The sequence below is a fragment of the Cyanistes caeruleus genome, chromosome 7, assembly GCF_971803275.1.
Source record: "Cyanistes caeruleus chromosome 7, bCyaCae1.hap1.1, whole genome shotgun sequence".
NCBI classification, from domain to species: Eukaryota; Metazoa; Chordata; class Aves; order Passeriformes; family Paridae; genus Cyanistes; species Cyanistes caeruleus.
The window spans coordinates 32742984-32756831 of NC_141707.1; the positions used below are offsets into that span (position 1 = coordinate 32742984).

Below are 13848 nucleotides of genomic sequence, written 5' to 3' on the forward strand. Positions count from 1 at the left end.
GGGGGCGGGTTTTTTTGGGGGGGGCCGTGGTGCCGCCGCACACCTTTTTGGTGCTGATTTTTTTTTTTTTTTTTTTTTTTTTGGTATTTTTTTTCTTTTGGTGGTGGAAATATAAGCTGATCGGGAGAAGGGGGAGAGAAGCCCTCGAGTATCTCCCAGGTTTTGGATCCATCCGTGAGAGGGACAGAAAAAAATCTCAGCTCCAGCCCAACAAGTGGATTTTAATATTTTTTCTTTTTTTTTTCTTTCTTTCTTTTTTTTTTTTTTTTTTTTTTAATTTTTCCTCCCCCTTTTCCACCCCGCCACCCACCGTCAAAGTGGGGTGGGCGTTAAGCGGGTGGGTGGGGGGGAAAAGAGGCAGCGATCTCCGTGGCGGGGACTGAGCATGGAAGAGCCGCCGGAGGGGCACGGCCACCGAGACGCGGCGCCCGGCCCGGCGAGCAGCGGCAGCGGCAGCGATGGCGAGAGCGTGCCCGTGTCCCCCAGCCCCGCGCCCGCCTCCCCCGCCGCGCCCTGCCCCCTGCCCCTGCCCCGCCGCCGCCACCCGCCGCCCCCGCCGCCGCCCCCGCCGCCGCCGCCCCACCGCACCACCAACTTTTTCATCGACAACATCCTGAGGCCGGACTTCGGCTGCAAGAAGGAGCCGCCCGCGCCGGCCGGCGGCGGAGGAGGAGGAGGCAGCCGGGAGCGGGACGGAGACCGGGGGCAGAGCTCAGGTAGAGAAAACGTCAACCCGCTGCTGGCCCGGCCGCCCAACCCGCCCGCCCTCCTCTGCCCGGACTCGAACTGCCGTCCCGACGGCTCCGCGCCGCCGCCGCCGCCCGTCGCCGCCGCCAAAGCCAGTCCCGCCGCGGCGGCAGCGGCGGCGGCGGCGGCGGGGGCGGCCAAGCCCCCCGCCGACGGGGGCGAGACTCACCCGGCCAAGTACGGGGAGCACGGCAGCCCCGCCATCCTCCTCATGGGCTCTAATAATGGAGGACCTGTTATAAAGCCCGACTCGCAACAGCCGCTGGTGTGGCCTGCCTGGGTCTACTGCACTAGGTATTCAGACAGACCGTCCTCGGGTAAGGAACCGCGGCGCATCTGGGAGCTGTTAAATCGTGACAAGGTCGCCCCCCCTTCTCCTTTCCCTCTTTCCCCCCTTGGCTTTGGCTCCCGGCTTGTTGCGGACCTCGCGTGGGGGGGGAGGGGGCGGCCTGGGTCACCCGGGGCGAGAGGAAACGCGTTCCCCCCTCCACCGCCACCACCCCTCCTTCCTCCTCCGAGTCTCCCAAATTTGAATGTGACGCCGGGCCCCGATTCGGCGGCGGTTCGAAGCGGAGAGCCGGCGGGAGCGACCCCTGCCCGCGCCCCCCGCCCGCCCCGCCTGCCGCAGCCCCGGGTGTTCCGCAGCGCGGGGCGAGAGCCTTGCGAGAAAAAGGCAGCGGGCTCCACCGCTCCCTTGTTCTGAGGCTTTTTCTCCCCTTATTTTGTTTTTTTTTCCCCTGGGTGCTGCTGGAGGAGCGAGGGGGCAAGCACCCGAGCCACATGTTGAGCGGCTGCTGGCGGTGCGGGGGGAAGGAGGAGGCAGTGTTTTTTTGGAGGCGAAGGAAAAAGGGCTTTTTAGAAGGTGGCGGAGGGACTGTTTACCGGGGCCTCTGCAGCGAGCCAGGCAGGCCCTTAGGCCGCGCATTGCTGCCGGAGCCGGTGCTCCCTGCTGCCTTTTGGGGCCCAGCTCCGGGGTGGGGATGAGCCTCTGCCTGAGGTCGTCCCCATGGGAGCCGCCGCCTCGGTCCTCCCGGCCCTGTTTTGCCGCCCCTTCTACGTCCTTACATTCTCCAGGTGCCCTCAGGCACCCCTTCATTTATCACCGTTACTTTCTGGTTTTAATTGCCATTTTTTGGGAAAGAATTAGAGGACGAGGAGATGTGTTTTCCCCATGACACCTCCAGCCAGCAGCCAGGGATCGGCCAGCGGGGCCGGGGTGGGCTCCGCTGTGCCTGCCCGGGGCCGCTCCAGTGCCCGGGGAAGGCGGCGCTGCCCGGCCCCGGCCCCGCTCCGCACTGCCCGGCCTGGTGCTCCTCTCCGGCCGTCAGTGCGGCCGAGCCGTCTCCATCCCCCGTTATTGACACGTCCAGCGACTTCAAACTCAGAAAAGCCTCTTTGATTGACTGGGGTGATTGATGGGGTGATAGAGCTGTCAGACGGCACGGCCTCGCTCCCGGCCGGCCCGGCCGCGGGTGTTGTGCTGCCGGTTCCCGGGGCCAACGAGCGCCCGCCGTTCTGCACTTGCGCCTTAATTTCCTTTCCTCCCCTTTCTTCGGGCAAAGGATCATTTCTGCATGTCCTCCTCCCCGACTCTCCCTGCTCGCTGCAACCCGGAGGGGAGAAGGGCGAGGGGAGCCTGGCTCGGCTCGGCCGCTCTCTTTGTTGTGCTCGTAGCTGCCCGCCGGCCCCGACTGCTTCTCTCGGCTCCGGGGACGAGCGAGCTGCGGCGGTCGGAGGCGCCGGCACCCCGCTGCAAGGTGCCGGGACTCGGCGATTCAGTCCCCTTCAGCGCCCTTCACCCCCCTGCCCGGGAGCATCCCGCTGGGCCCCGTCCCTCTCCCCGCCGGGCCCCGTCCCTCTCCCCGCCGGGCCCCGTCCCTCTCCCCGCTGGGCCCCGTCCCTCTCCCCGCCGGGCCCCGTCCCTCTCCCCGCTGGGCCCCGTCCCTCTCCCCGCCGGGCCTCGTCTCTCTCCCTGCCGACAGCCGCTGCCGAGCCGGGGGGAATCCCCCCGTTCCGGTGAAAAGCTGCGCCGGGAGAGGAGCTCTCGGCCTGCTCGGTGGCAAGGAGGCCTCGCCGGCTTCGGCTCCGGCTGGCGGGGGGCTGCGGGCCTGGGACCGCCCGCCGAGCCCGGCAGCTGTCGGGGAATTTTCGTAGATCCCATTCTTCACGGTTCTCTCCCCGCTTCTCTTCCCCATGGCCGGGCCAGGCCGGCGGGCAGAGGAGCGGGGGTACCCTCTCCTCGGCCAAGCGCTGCCCTCAGGATGCGCCCCGGGACCCGGTGGCTTTCCTGGCGAGCTGTGTGGCACTTCAGCCGGCCCCTCTGCGGCCTGGATGTGGAGCGGAGGGGTTCTGATTTTGGCCGGGCTTTGCGGAGGGAGCTGCAAGGGGCCGTAGGGCCCCGGCAGGGATCGGCCGCCGGAGAGCAGAGGCAGCCCGGGCAGCGGTGGCAGCGGGGCTCCGGGGTAGCGGCGGAGAAGGGCCCCCCAGGACTGGGCTGGCTTTGCTGGGAGGGTCGTTGTCCCCCAAAAGGAGACCAGGGCAGCCTTCGGCCAGGCTGCTGCCGGCGGCGGCTCCCCGGTGCCTGGCAGCGGGGACCTTTGGTCCCCGCGCTGTCCGGCGGAGCCGCTGTCCGGCCGGCGGGCCCCGGTCCCGGGCCAGGCAGGACGAGTGCGGCTCGGCTCGGCTCGGCTCGGCTCGGCTCGGCTCGGCTCGGCTCGGCTCGGCTCGGCTCGGCTCGGCTCGGCTCGGCAGGGCGGGCGGAGCGGTGCCCCGACGTGTGCCGGGGCGGGGGGCGAGCGGGGCTCCGCTCCCCTCGCCCGCGGGGCCGGCTCGGTGGGGCCGGCGGGGCGGGTGATGCGCGGGCGAGCTCGGCCCCGGCCTTCCCGTTCCTTCCCATCCTTCCCTCCGCCGCGCCGGGGCGGCGGTGCCGGGGTTGGGGGACCGGGGGGACACACGGAACCAGCACAAATTTCACCCGTCGGCCATTTTTCCTCGGCCGGCGGGGCGGGGGCGGCGGTCGGTCTGTCGGTCGGTCGGTCGGTCGGTCGGTCGGTCGGCGGCGCGGCCCTGCCCAGCGGCGTGTGTGTGCCCTGCCCGCAGGCCCCCGCACCAGGAAGCTGAAGAAGAAGAAGACGGAGAAGGAGGACAAGCGGCCGCGGACGGCGTTCACGGCCGAGCAGCTGCAGCGGCTGAAGGCGGAGTTCCAGGCGAACCGGTACATCACGGAGCAGCGGCGGCAGAGCCTGGCTCAGGAGCTCAGCCTCAACGAGTCCCAGATCAAGATCTGGTTCCAGAACAAACGGGCCAAAATCAAGAAGGCGACGGGCATCAAGAACGGGCTGGCGCTGCACCTCATGGCCCAGGGACTCTACAACCACTCCACCACCACGGTGCAGGACAAAGAGGAGAGCGAGTGAGGCGGGCGGCCCCAGCCCAGCCCTGCGCCGCGGCGCCGGCCCGCCGGCCGGGAGGCGGACAGGTGCGATTTAAAAGCAGATCTATTGTCTATCCATAGTATAAGGACTCCGATTAAGAAAAAAAAATAAAAATAAATATGAACACTTAAGAAAAAATTATCTCTATATAGCCAAACAGCATATGACCTTGTATATATTTAATTTCAGGTAAGAAATATGTGTAGCGATCTCTATTTGCTGGACAGTTTCTCTCTTCCCTTTTCTCTTGTTTCTCCTTTCTTTTGTTCGTTTGTTCGTTTTGTTTGCTTTCCTTTTTTTCTTTCCCTCCCTCCCGCCCTCAGATGTCCGTTGCTCCTGTTTTACAGTAAATGTCGGACTTTTTCTCATCTGTCGTTTGATCTTATTTTATCTTTTTTGTGTGTGTGAATTTCTGTCTCTCTCTCTCTTTTTTTTTTTTCCCGAGGAAAAAAAAAATTCTGATCCACAGACTGCGAGACTGAACCCGCCGCTACAAGCCAAAGATTTTATTATGTTCAGAAATCTGTAGTCTGAAATAAAGTGTAGACTGTGTTCAGGATCCAGGCTGGCTGTAATTCTTTATATTAGTGTATGGGTGTTTGCATATATATATATATGTATATAAATACAATAAATAAATGTATATATACATACACCATACGCTGTGTACATAGTGCCATTTCGGTGGCATATTTAGGTTTTGCTTTCGATAGATGCAGCAATTTTTAAACTGTCCATCCCTTGTTAAAAACCCTTAGACTTTCGATTTAAAAAAAAAAAAAAAAATTAATTTTTTCTACCCTTTTAAAAGAATTAATTATCTTTGGCAATTGTGGTCGTGTCTCGCCTCCCGCACCTCCTCTTTTAACCAGAAATTAAATACACCTCATAATAATGGTGATACCACGGTTCCCGCTGAAAAATTTCCTGAAACTGTCTGGACGTTTAGGGCTCCGGGACGTGTTGGAAAGATATTTGTGTGACAGCTCCTTGCCTCTCTCCGAGAGGATCTGCTGCCACGCTGTTTCCAGCGAGGATCCTCTCCCGAGGATCGGACCGGAGCGGCCGCCGCTCCCGGGAGCGCTCCCGGCGCCGCTCCCTGCCCTCCGCTCCCGCCTGCAGGGCTCGGCCTCGCATTTGCCGTGTGCTTGGGACCGCGGGGAGGCGGAGGGCACGGGGGGGCTCCCGGCTGCAGCCCCAGCTCTGCTTTTCCACCAGCCCCGGTTAAAAGCCGCCGGTGCCCAGTCCCGGCTCGGCTTTCTTCGCCGCCGGCCCGGGGACAGCGACGGGCCGGGAGCGGGCCGTGCCCGTGGCCTTGTCCTCGAGCCGTCGAGGATCGCCGGGCCCGAGCCCACGCGGGCCGTGCGTGGGGCCCCGCCGGGCCGGGGGCAGGCGGCGGATTCCGCTCCTCACTGCCCGTGATGAAACCGGGCGCCGAGGCGGGTGGAGAGCCGCCCGTTCCCTTCGGCGAGGCTCTGTCGGCTTTCCTTCCCCTCTTTCTGCTCCTCTCTATCCCTGCCCTAGGCCCGCAGCCGGCGGGGAAAGAGGACAAGCGAGCAGAGCTGGATCCGGGAGACGCTTTCTCCTGCATCCCCCCGGAGAGTGGGGCGATGCCGAGGCCGTGCCCAGGTCAGTGGGACCGGGGGGCGGAAGGGGGCAAGCAGCAGCACTCCCGGTGGGCGCAGCCTGCAGCTCCCCCCTCCTCGTCCCGTCACAGGCATTAGGGGGTTTCCGTCTATTTGGGAAGGGGAGCAGTGGGGAGGCGGGAGATGGCTTCTGCCATTTTCGTGCTTTTTAACTCTTCCTGCTTAGAGCTGCGGTTTGCTATCACCGTCCGAGGATGGAGACGCAGGCTGGGGAGAGAGCCCCCCGCCCTCTGTGCCCGCTGCAGTTGGGGCAGGACCCCTCCTACACCTCATCCCGCTCCATCCTACCCCAGCGTATCCCACCCCATCCCCGCCCAGTCCAGCCCGCCTCTGCCCGCCGAGGGCTCTTCTCTCTGCAGGCCGACGAGTCGGGAATACTCGGAGGGCTTAAATAAATGTTGTACAGCGCCATCTAAGGTTGTGCATTTCTTTCTCTCCCTTTTTTTTTTTTTTTTTTTTTTTTTTTTTTCGATGGGATTGGTGCACGAGCTCAAATCCGCAATGAGGAAAATAAAGCCGTCCTTCAAAGTGCGAGCTCCACCGCTCGCAGGGAAAGCGGTCGGCGAGAGCCCGGACCGGCGGGGGCAGCTGCAGAGTTCGGGGGCTGCATTCAGCTTCCCCCTGAGCCCCCCCTTGGCTTGCCGCTGTCGGGGGGACACGGAGAGATCGCTCCCCTACTCCCGCCTGCTCCAGTCTCAGTTCGACCCTCTGCCTTTGCCATACACGCCGCCTCGCACGCGCCTGGAGCTGTACAGGCGAAAAATGGCATTTCTCCTTAAAAATCGAGTAATGATCCTCCCCAAGAGCATTCCCGGGCCGGGTCTGGCCCGGACCTGCAGAGGGTATAGGGCACCGACCCGCTTCGCTTCCCCTGTCCGCGGGACACGGGTGATGCTCAGGCTGGCTCTCGGCGTGGGTCGAGCAGGGCTGTGCCCCCTCCCGGCGCCCCCCGTCCCGCCGACAGACCCCGGGACCTGCTGCCTACCTGCAGCCGGGAGCCGGTTCCGGGGCGCTGGGGTTGCCCGAAGGCTTGGGAGCTCCAGAGGAGGAAGAAGATGAATAAAGGTTTCCTCAGCCACGACTTGTCCAGCCAAACTCCGTTGAGTTGGACAAGTCAGGAATAAAGCCGATGAGAGAAATATAGGGCAGATTAAAGGAAGCCTAAAGAGGATTATTTAAACAGATTTTTAATGTAATTATGCTTTTAGGATTTCTCATGGAGAGCAGCTGAGCGGGGCATATTGGTAAATCGGTGCAGGGCGGTGAGGTCCAGGTCCGTCCTCGCTGGCTCCACGAGTGTCCTTGGTCCCCTGTGGGTGCCGAGGGCAAACAGGCCCGCGGGGGATCCTCTCCGGCACTCGGGTGAGGGGGGAAGACTTTCACCCGGGGCTCAGCACCAGCCCGAGCTGAGAAATAAGAGCAGAAGGCGCAACATGCTCCCCGTAGGAGAGGGACCAGGTGTGCGGGGGGCGGCGGGGGGAGGCGAGGGACGCGCACCGGGCCCCCGGCCGGGGAGGAATGCTGGGGGCCGGCCGGCCGGATGGGTTTGGGGAGCCCAAGTGCCAGGAGGAGCACCCGCTAGCCCAGGCGGAAAAGCCCTGGGGGCAAAGCGCTACCCTCCCCCTCCTTCCTGCGTGCCTCGGGGTTCTGTTCCCCCACAGCCCGGCTCTTGGGAGGCAGCCGCGCATTTGTGGGATGTGAGTATCCGTCAACACCCAACAGACAAGCCTCAGCACCCCTGTCCTCCCTCCGCTGGTGGAAGGACGCACCGATGCTTATTTCTCCTTCCAAGGCACCCCTTGAATGGGCACAGTCATTCCGAGCCCCCGGCCCTGGCCCGACGACCACCACCCGAGAGGGCGCGGCCCGGCGAGCTGCTGATTTGCATATGCAAATGAAACACGGGGGAGGAGGGGGAGGCCACGCGTGTCCCCCCCGTCGGTCCCCTCCGGCCGGGGCGCAGATCCCGCTGCCTCCTGTCACGGAGCTTGTTCCTTTGTGCCGCCTTTCGAGGAATCAAAGCAGACACGGTTGTGACACGTAGCCCGGAGGGTCAGAGGTCAGATTTCACAATCCCAATTACAATGATTTCTAATGATGTTTATCTTGCGGGTTCCGACGGCTGGGAGCTTTACAAGAGAGCTTCGCTCCCCTCCCCTGTGCTTGGAGGGCCGTGGGTGCGGGGGGCTCTCCCCTCGGCTCCGGCAGGGGGAGGATGCGCTTCCCCCGGGCACGGAGCGCCCAGTCCATCCCGCCGAAGGGCGCTGGGAGCCGGGCGGTGCCGGGGGTCGGGCCTCAGGAGAACCCGGGCTCCCTCCGTACTTCCCTGCGGTGTTCGAGGCCACGCCGGAATTGAGCGAGTGTAAACAGTGGTTTACAGTGAATATTGCCAAGCGCTCACCTGTCCCTCCCCGTCGGGTAAGGTCCGAGGCAGCGCTACCAAGTGACTGAGCAGAGGTAGGAGCTCTGCTCATCGATCATTTGTCCGGAGTCGGTGGCGGCTGCGGGGGATAGAGGGACCGGCCTTCCCCCGGTTACCCTCCCGCCCCTGAGCCGCTCAGCCGCGTCCGGAGCCGCCGGAGTCCCGGGGGGAGGCGGCGGGCGCTCCCTGCGGGGAGCTCCCTCCGCACTCGGAGCGGTTCTTGGCAGCGGGGAACACGGCCCAGAACACCTCCCAGCCCCAGCCTTCTGACTTCATGTCGGCCAAACCAGTTCGATGTAACTTTTATTTTGTTTTACAAGAAATAAACGCAGAGCGGCGGTCGGATGAAAACACAACTCAAACGGTTTCCGATTAAATCTAAAACCGTTTTGAAAAAGCTTTGTCGAATGGCCAAGGGCTGAAACTTTGAGAAAAGGTAATAAATTTTGAGTAAAAAAAAATAAAAATCTTAACTTTTCTTCTGTTGGGGAGTTGGACACGTAGCACCCGAGCCCCAGCCTCGGGCTGGCTGTTGACAGAAGCATGCAAGGTGCATCTTTATGCTCTACATCAAATGCCTTTGACACAGACTTAAAAAAAAATCTATGTAAAGCAGCTAATGGTGCTCGCTCTTCCGGCTGAGTAAGTCGGGGAACCAGATTTTGCTGGAAGTAGAAGTCCTTTGCTCTGAGAACTGATCTTTACTACATCAGGTGAGCAACCCTTACATTAAAAAGACTTTTCTTGTTTGTTCTTGGCCACTTGATCAGTTTGGAGATAACGAAGACGTGAATGAAAACTTTGGTAGCTGCGGGAGGGTTAAGGAGGTTAAGGAGAAAAGCGGCTGTGAACCCAAGGCGCTGCGGGCCTCGGCCGGGCCGGTGCCGGTGCCGGTGCCGGTGCCGGTGCCGGTGCCGGTGCCGGTGCCGGGGTGCAGACGTGGGGGCTCCGTGGCTTGTGGGGGCCGACACTGGGAGCAGCCCCGCTCTGCCCCCGGGCTCGCTTCAAGTATGGGAAGGAGCCGCTGCTCCCGGGAGATGCGGGGATGCAGGCGGACAGAGCACTTTTTGGTGATTTTTTTTTTTTTCCTTTTTTTTCAAATTTTATTTTTTTCCTCATCCTCGGCTTGCTACTCCTCCGAGCTCGGGGATCAGCCGGGTCACGCCGGAGGTAGAGGCAGCCCGGGGCCGGGCGCTGCCGGGTACCACGGGCGCCGCTCCGCCCGCCGCGGGTGGGGTGCGGGGAAGGGCTGTGCGGGCAGCGGGGCCGCTCCGGGTCTGGCGTGACTCCCAGGGCCGGCGGAGACGCTCCCCGCCCGATTCCCGACGCCCCTATTTGTGAGGACTGGCTGCAGTAACGGGGCACTTTTAGCTCCTCGGCCTTTCTTTGATTGCCAGATGAAAAGGACACCCCACTTGTTACCCTGCCCCCGTCCATCACAGGCTCCCCCCGGCGGGGAGCGGGGCTCGGGGACCCTGTGGGGACATCGACTCTCTGAGGAGTTCCCTCACTCCAGCAGAGTTTTTAAAAAATAGGTGAAGGAGGAGCTGCACCTGCATGGCCTCGCTGGGCCCAGGAGAGGTTGGGGGAGAAGTCGAGCTTAAACCCCAAATTTGGAGCAAATTGATCCAGTGAGGACTGTGCTCTGGTGGGTGCCTTCAGTTATGGAAAGATTCAAGAAGACATGGGAAATAATATTAACTTTAGGATCAGCCCCATTTTTTTTCCTCAGAGAGAACAATGCGTGCCTTATCTCCCTCTGAATAAATAAATCATAATTGCCCGACAGTTACCCGTCACAATAAACTTGACCAGATCTTCCAACAATTAGTTACGCGTTCTCTCTGCTCTGGTAAAAGTCTTGTTAAATGTGATGAATGTTAAAATAAGCTACCCTTGAACGCACTGTCCAAGATCTTTATTGGAAAAGTACAAGCATGTAAGCCTCTTAAGGAGACCATAATGAAAGAGAGTGACTGGTAAAAGATAAGACTAGAGATAGCACTAGATATTCGGATACAAATGAAATACTGATTGGGTCATGCTTTTTTAACGAGGTTTGATGTACTCCTGGTACTGCTTAAAAAAAAATAAAAAATTAAAGGTGTACCCTTTTCCTTTAGGAGCCAAGCACTGATTCCAGCAGCAGTTTTGCTGGAGAGCACTGTCAACTTGGCCCTTTCCATGAGCAGCTTCAGCTGCTTAGATTATTTCCTGGGAGTAGCACACCTCAGTTATTGCAGTACTCTTCTCCTGCAGGGCTGCTGCAGCAGTACCTGGACCCAAACTTCCCATTAGGCCAGGCTGGGGCAAGCCCATGCTGTCCCTCAGCCCTTAGGAAACAACAGTCAGTGGTTTGGATAGAAGAGGGAGGCTTGCAAGATGTGAGGCTTCCCCAGCCTCCCCAGCAGAAAGCCAGTGGAAAGTGTTTTGAAGGCTTCTGACTCTGGTCCCCATCCATCAGATGCCCAGAAGAGCCCCAGGCCAACTGTAATCAAGGATATCCATGGAATCTGCCCCTAGGACATGGAATTGGAAGCCAAGAGCAGAGCAGCAGAGTTGAGCACCTGCACACAAACAGCCCCAAGAGCTGTCCCCAGGTGTATCCTTCTGGCTAAGGAGCCAGGGTAGACCTTGGCACATCTGAGGACCTTTAATTGGATTAGAAAAATGTCCAATATATTTTTTTCATTGTTTCCAAGAAAGGTCTGATTTTTATCTTGGGATCATCCCATCTGTGTGTTTCTAAGTTACTGACCTGGCTGTACCTGACTGATGAGTCCTTGGCTGGAAATGCTGGTCCTCCCTTGAGCAAAACAAGGAGAAGCTGCTCTGGGGCTCCTCTCTGCAGGTGGAGTGGGCAGAGTGATTTCTTTCTGTCCTTGTTGGTACAGAGCAGGGCACTGAGAATTCCACCTGAGCCAGGCAAGGCTCCTGGGCCACCTACACACCAGGACATCACAGGAGGAAATCCCTTGTGTGTTTTCCAGCTACACCCTTTGTGCAGTGATGGATGCCTTGGTGCAGCCCAGGTCTGGACATTTATAGCACTGTGTGATATCCATGCTACTGGAGGAGCTGGTGAAGGTCCATAACTCTAGAAAAGCAGGTTGGGAATTTCATGGTGGAGGTTCATAGCTATGAGCAAGAAGGGATGTTAGAACAGCAACCTATTTGTTTCACTTGCTGCCTTTAACTTCTATAGGTCTTTTTACATGCAGGGTCATATATTTAAAGTGGATTTCTGGATTAATGTAAGGTTGTTTGAGGCTCCCTCCCTTAAGTAAAAACACACGAGATCCTTGCTTACTTGTGGAAATGAACATAAATATGGATCCATTTCTGTAGTGGTTTAACATGCAGCTGAATTTACCCCAGAATGTCTGTTATAGGATGCATCATATAAATATATAATGAGTCACATTTTAGATAGTGATCGTGTCCTCCATAGATAATAATATCAGTTGGAGGTTATTACAGGTTCTGTGATGTAGCTGTTTCATATTTGACTTTTTAAAATATGTTCCACTTACTTGTAGACCACACAAGCTCTGTGGAAGACACCTGGTATCTATTAGATTGTTTCAGTCCGTGGAACAAAGCTAATCTGATATGACTAGGGAAGTTGGGAGTTTTGCCATTGATTTCAATGGCAGCAGGATGGGACTCAGAAGGCTGAACTGTAAAAACACAATTCCATATGATTTTATTCACATCTAGCCTGTCAGGAATAAAACCCTGGCAGCCAGAGGTCAGGGGAGCTGCACTGTGCTAAGTTGCACGCGTGCAGGATTGCAAACACAGACAAACCATCTGCACGTGTGGATTTGCAGCTTTCACCTGAGGTTTAATTTAAAAATGAGCATCAGCTCAGCCTGAGCTACGTTAGACTAGTGCCCTGAATATTGCTGTAGGTGGGATAATCTTGGCAAAAATAACAGGCACCTAGCAATGCCAGAAGAAAGTAGAGCATTCCTCTTTGCCTTGCATATTGCAGATTTCTGAATATCCAGGAGATGGTACAATTACTGCTCACAGAGCCAAGCACCTACTCCTCCCACCTGAGGACATTCCTGAGTGCTGATTCCAGCAGGATAGCTGAGCTCTTGTAAACTGGTTGTGCAGTGTGGTCAGTCACAAGTCAGCAACAAGCTCTGACTTCCCAGGGAGTTCAGTAGCAAAGATGAAGGATTTTTCCCCAAGAGAGTGAAACCCAAGGTGCTGTAGAAAGCTTCAAGGTCCCGCTGATCCTTTTTAATCCACTAACTCTTGACCACTGCCCTGAAATTCCTGAGCGCTCCCCTTGCTGCTCCCCAAATCCATCACAGAATTGCTTTGAAGCTGGTGTCCTGAATGGAGAGCTGGTTTAAAGTGCTTTAGCCCTGCTGGCTCCACTGCTGTGTGACAAGGTGGATGCAGCCAGCATGGGTTCCCTTCCCTTGCATGCTGGCTTACACCAGCTCCAGATTAGTCCCTGCAGTGCTGATGCTGAGTGAAGAGCACCCAGCTCTGCCTTTCAGGAAGGCTAATACCTCTGCTGAGGGGTTTTGTATTTGGATACACATTGCTCAGTCAGTGGGTTTTACTACCCTGAGCCTGCAAAGCTTGAAAAGTTACTTGTAAGCTTTATTTAAAATTACAGCAGCTTGTCACACTTCAAACTCCTCTTTATATCCAATAAATTATTAAAGATGATTTATGAGAACATGTAAATGATTGAACATGAGTGACATCACTATTGTAATTAATGCATATCAGGGGCCCAATTCAGTTGTGGTTTTGTTTATTTTTTAAGGATTCCTTTATTTTGGATTCCTCCTAAATCCACACTTATAGCAGTAGCAACTCTGAGATTTCAACTTACCATTTCTTTTATGCCTGGTAAAATCATCCTTGAAATCACCAAGAATTTTGTATTCATGAAGCTAAAGGTAAACCAAGGCTTCAAGATCTGTTTCCAAGCAATTCAAAATAGTCTTAGGGTTTTTATTTAATTTGGATGGAGTGAACTTGAAGGGAAAGCTCAAGCACTAAAAATAAATGTGGCTCTTCCCTATGCATTGAATGAAAGAAGATGGACTTGGAGACAACTTCATGAGACCCAGCCCTTTGCATCACACAGAGTAAAGGTTGTACTAATCCAGCCCTAACTCCATTTTTATCTTATGCATCTCTACTGGTGCCTTAATTATCTCAATAGGCAGTTATTGTGTTTGCCAGGAAAGCTGTCATCAACTGTACCACTGCAATTATTTTTATGTTTCTGTTTCTGCAAAAATTCTTTCATTTAGAAGAAGTCACAGGAAGATGTTTGTGTGTTAAATGGATTTTCTGGTTAGATAGATTAAAAAAAAATAATATGGTGGTGTAGAAATTCCAGTAGCTCTTTAATATTTAGTTAAATAATAGAATTAACTTGGTTCTAATTTTTATCGGTGCTTAAGCATGCATTGAATGGTAAATGATTCAGAATGATTTCTGGGTATGCTAAGACAAGTACTAGAACAGACTTGCCTTTCAAATTTATTAGAAATCCTTCTTTTGAACTGTATTTTGGGTAAGAGAGTATAAAATTAATCCAATTTAAGTTTATGTAAGA

The 13848-nt window shown here is 56.8% G+C and overlaps 1 protein-coding gene across 1 annotated transcript; it reads left to right on the forward strand.

The window, feature by feature from the left end:
* Positions 1–373: 373 nt before the first annotated feature.
* Positions 374–4740, forward strand: EN1 (engrailed homeobox 1). Its single transcript, XM_086897950.1, has 2 exons — positions 374–1064; positions 3847–4740. Exons 1-2 carry the CDS (start codon positions 386–388, stop codon positions 4161–4163), a joined length of 996 nt encoding a protein of 331 aa, XP_086754076.1. The 5' UTR covers positions 374–385; the 3' UTR covers positions 4164–4740.
* The last annotated feature ends 9108 nt before the right edge of the window (positions 4741–13848 follow it).

What these genes read in the sequence shown, in the direction of transcription:
- EN1 (XM_086897950.1), top strand. Translation starts at nt 386, where the DNA reads ATGGAAGAGCCGCCGGAGGGGCACGGCCACCGAGACGCGGCGCCCGGC. An exon ending in TTCAGACAGACCGTCCTCGG is followed by an intron (nt 1,065 to 3,846) that starts GTAAGGAACCGC and finishes CCCTGCCCGCAG; the next exon opens with GCCCCCGCACCAGGAAGCTG.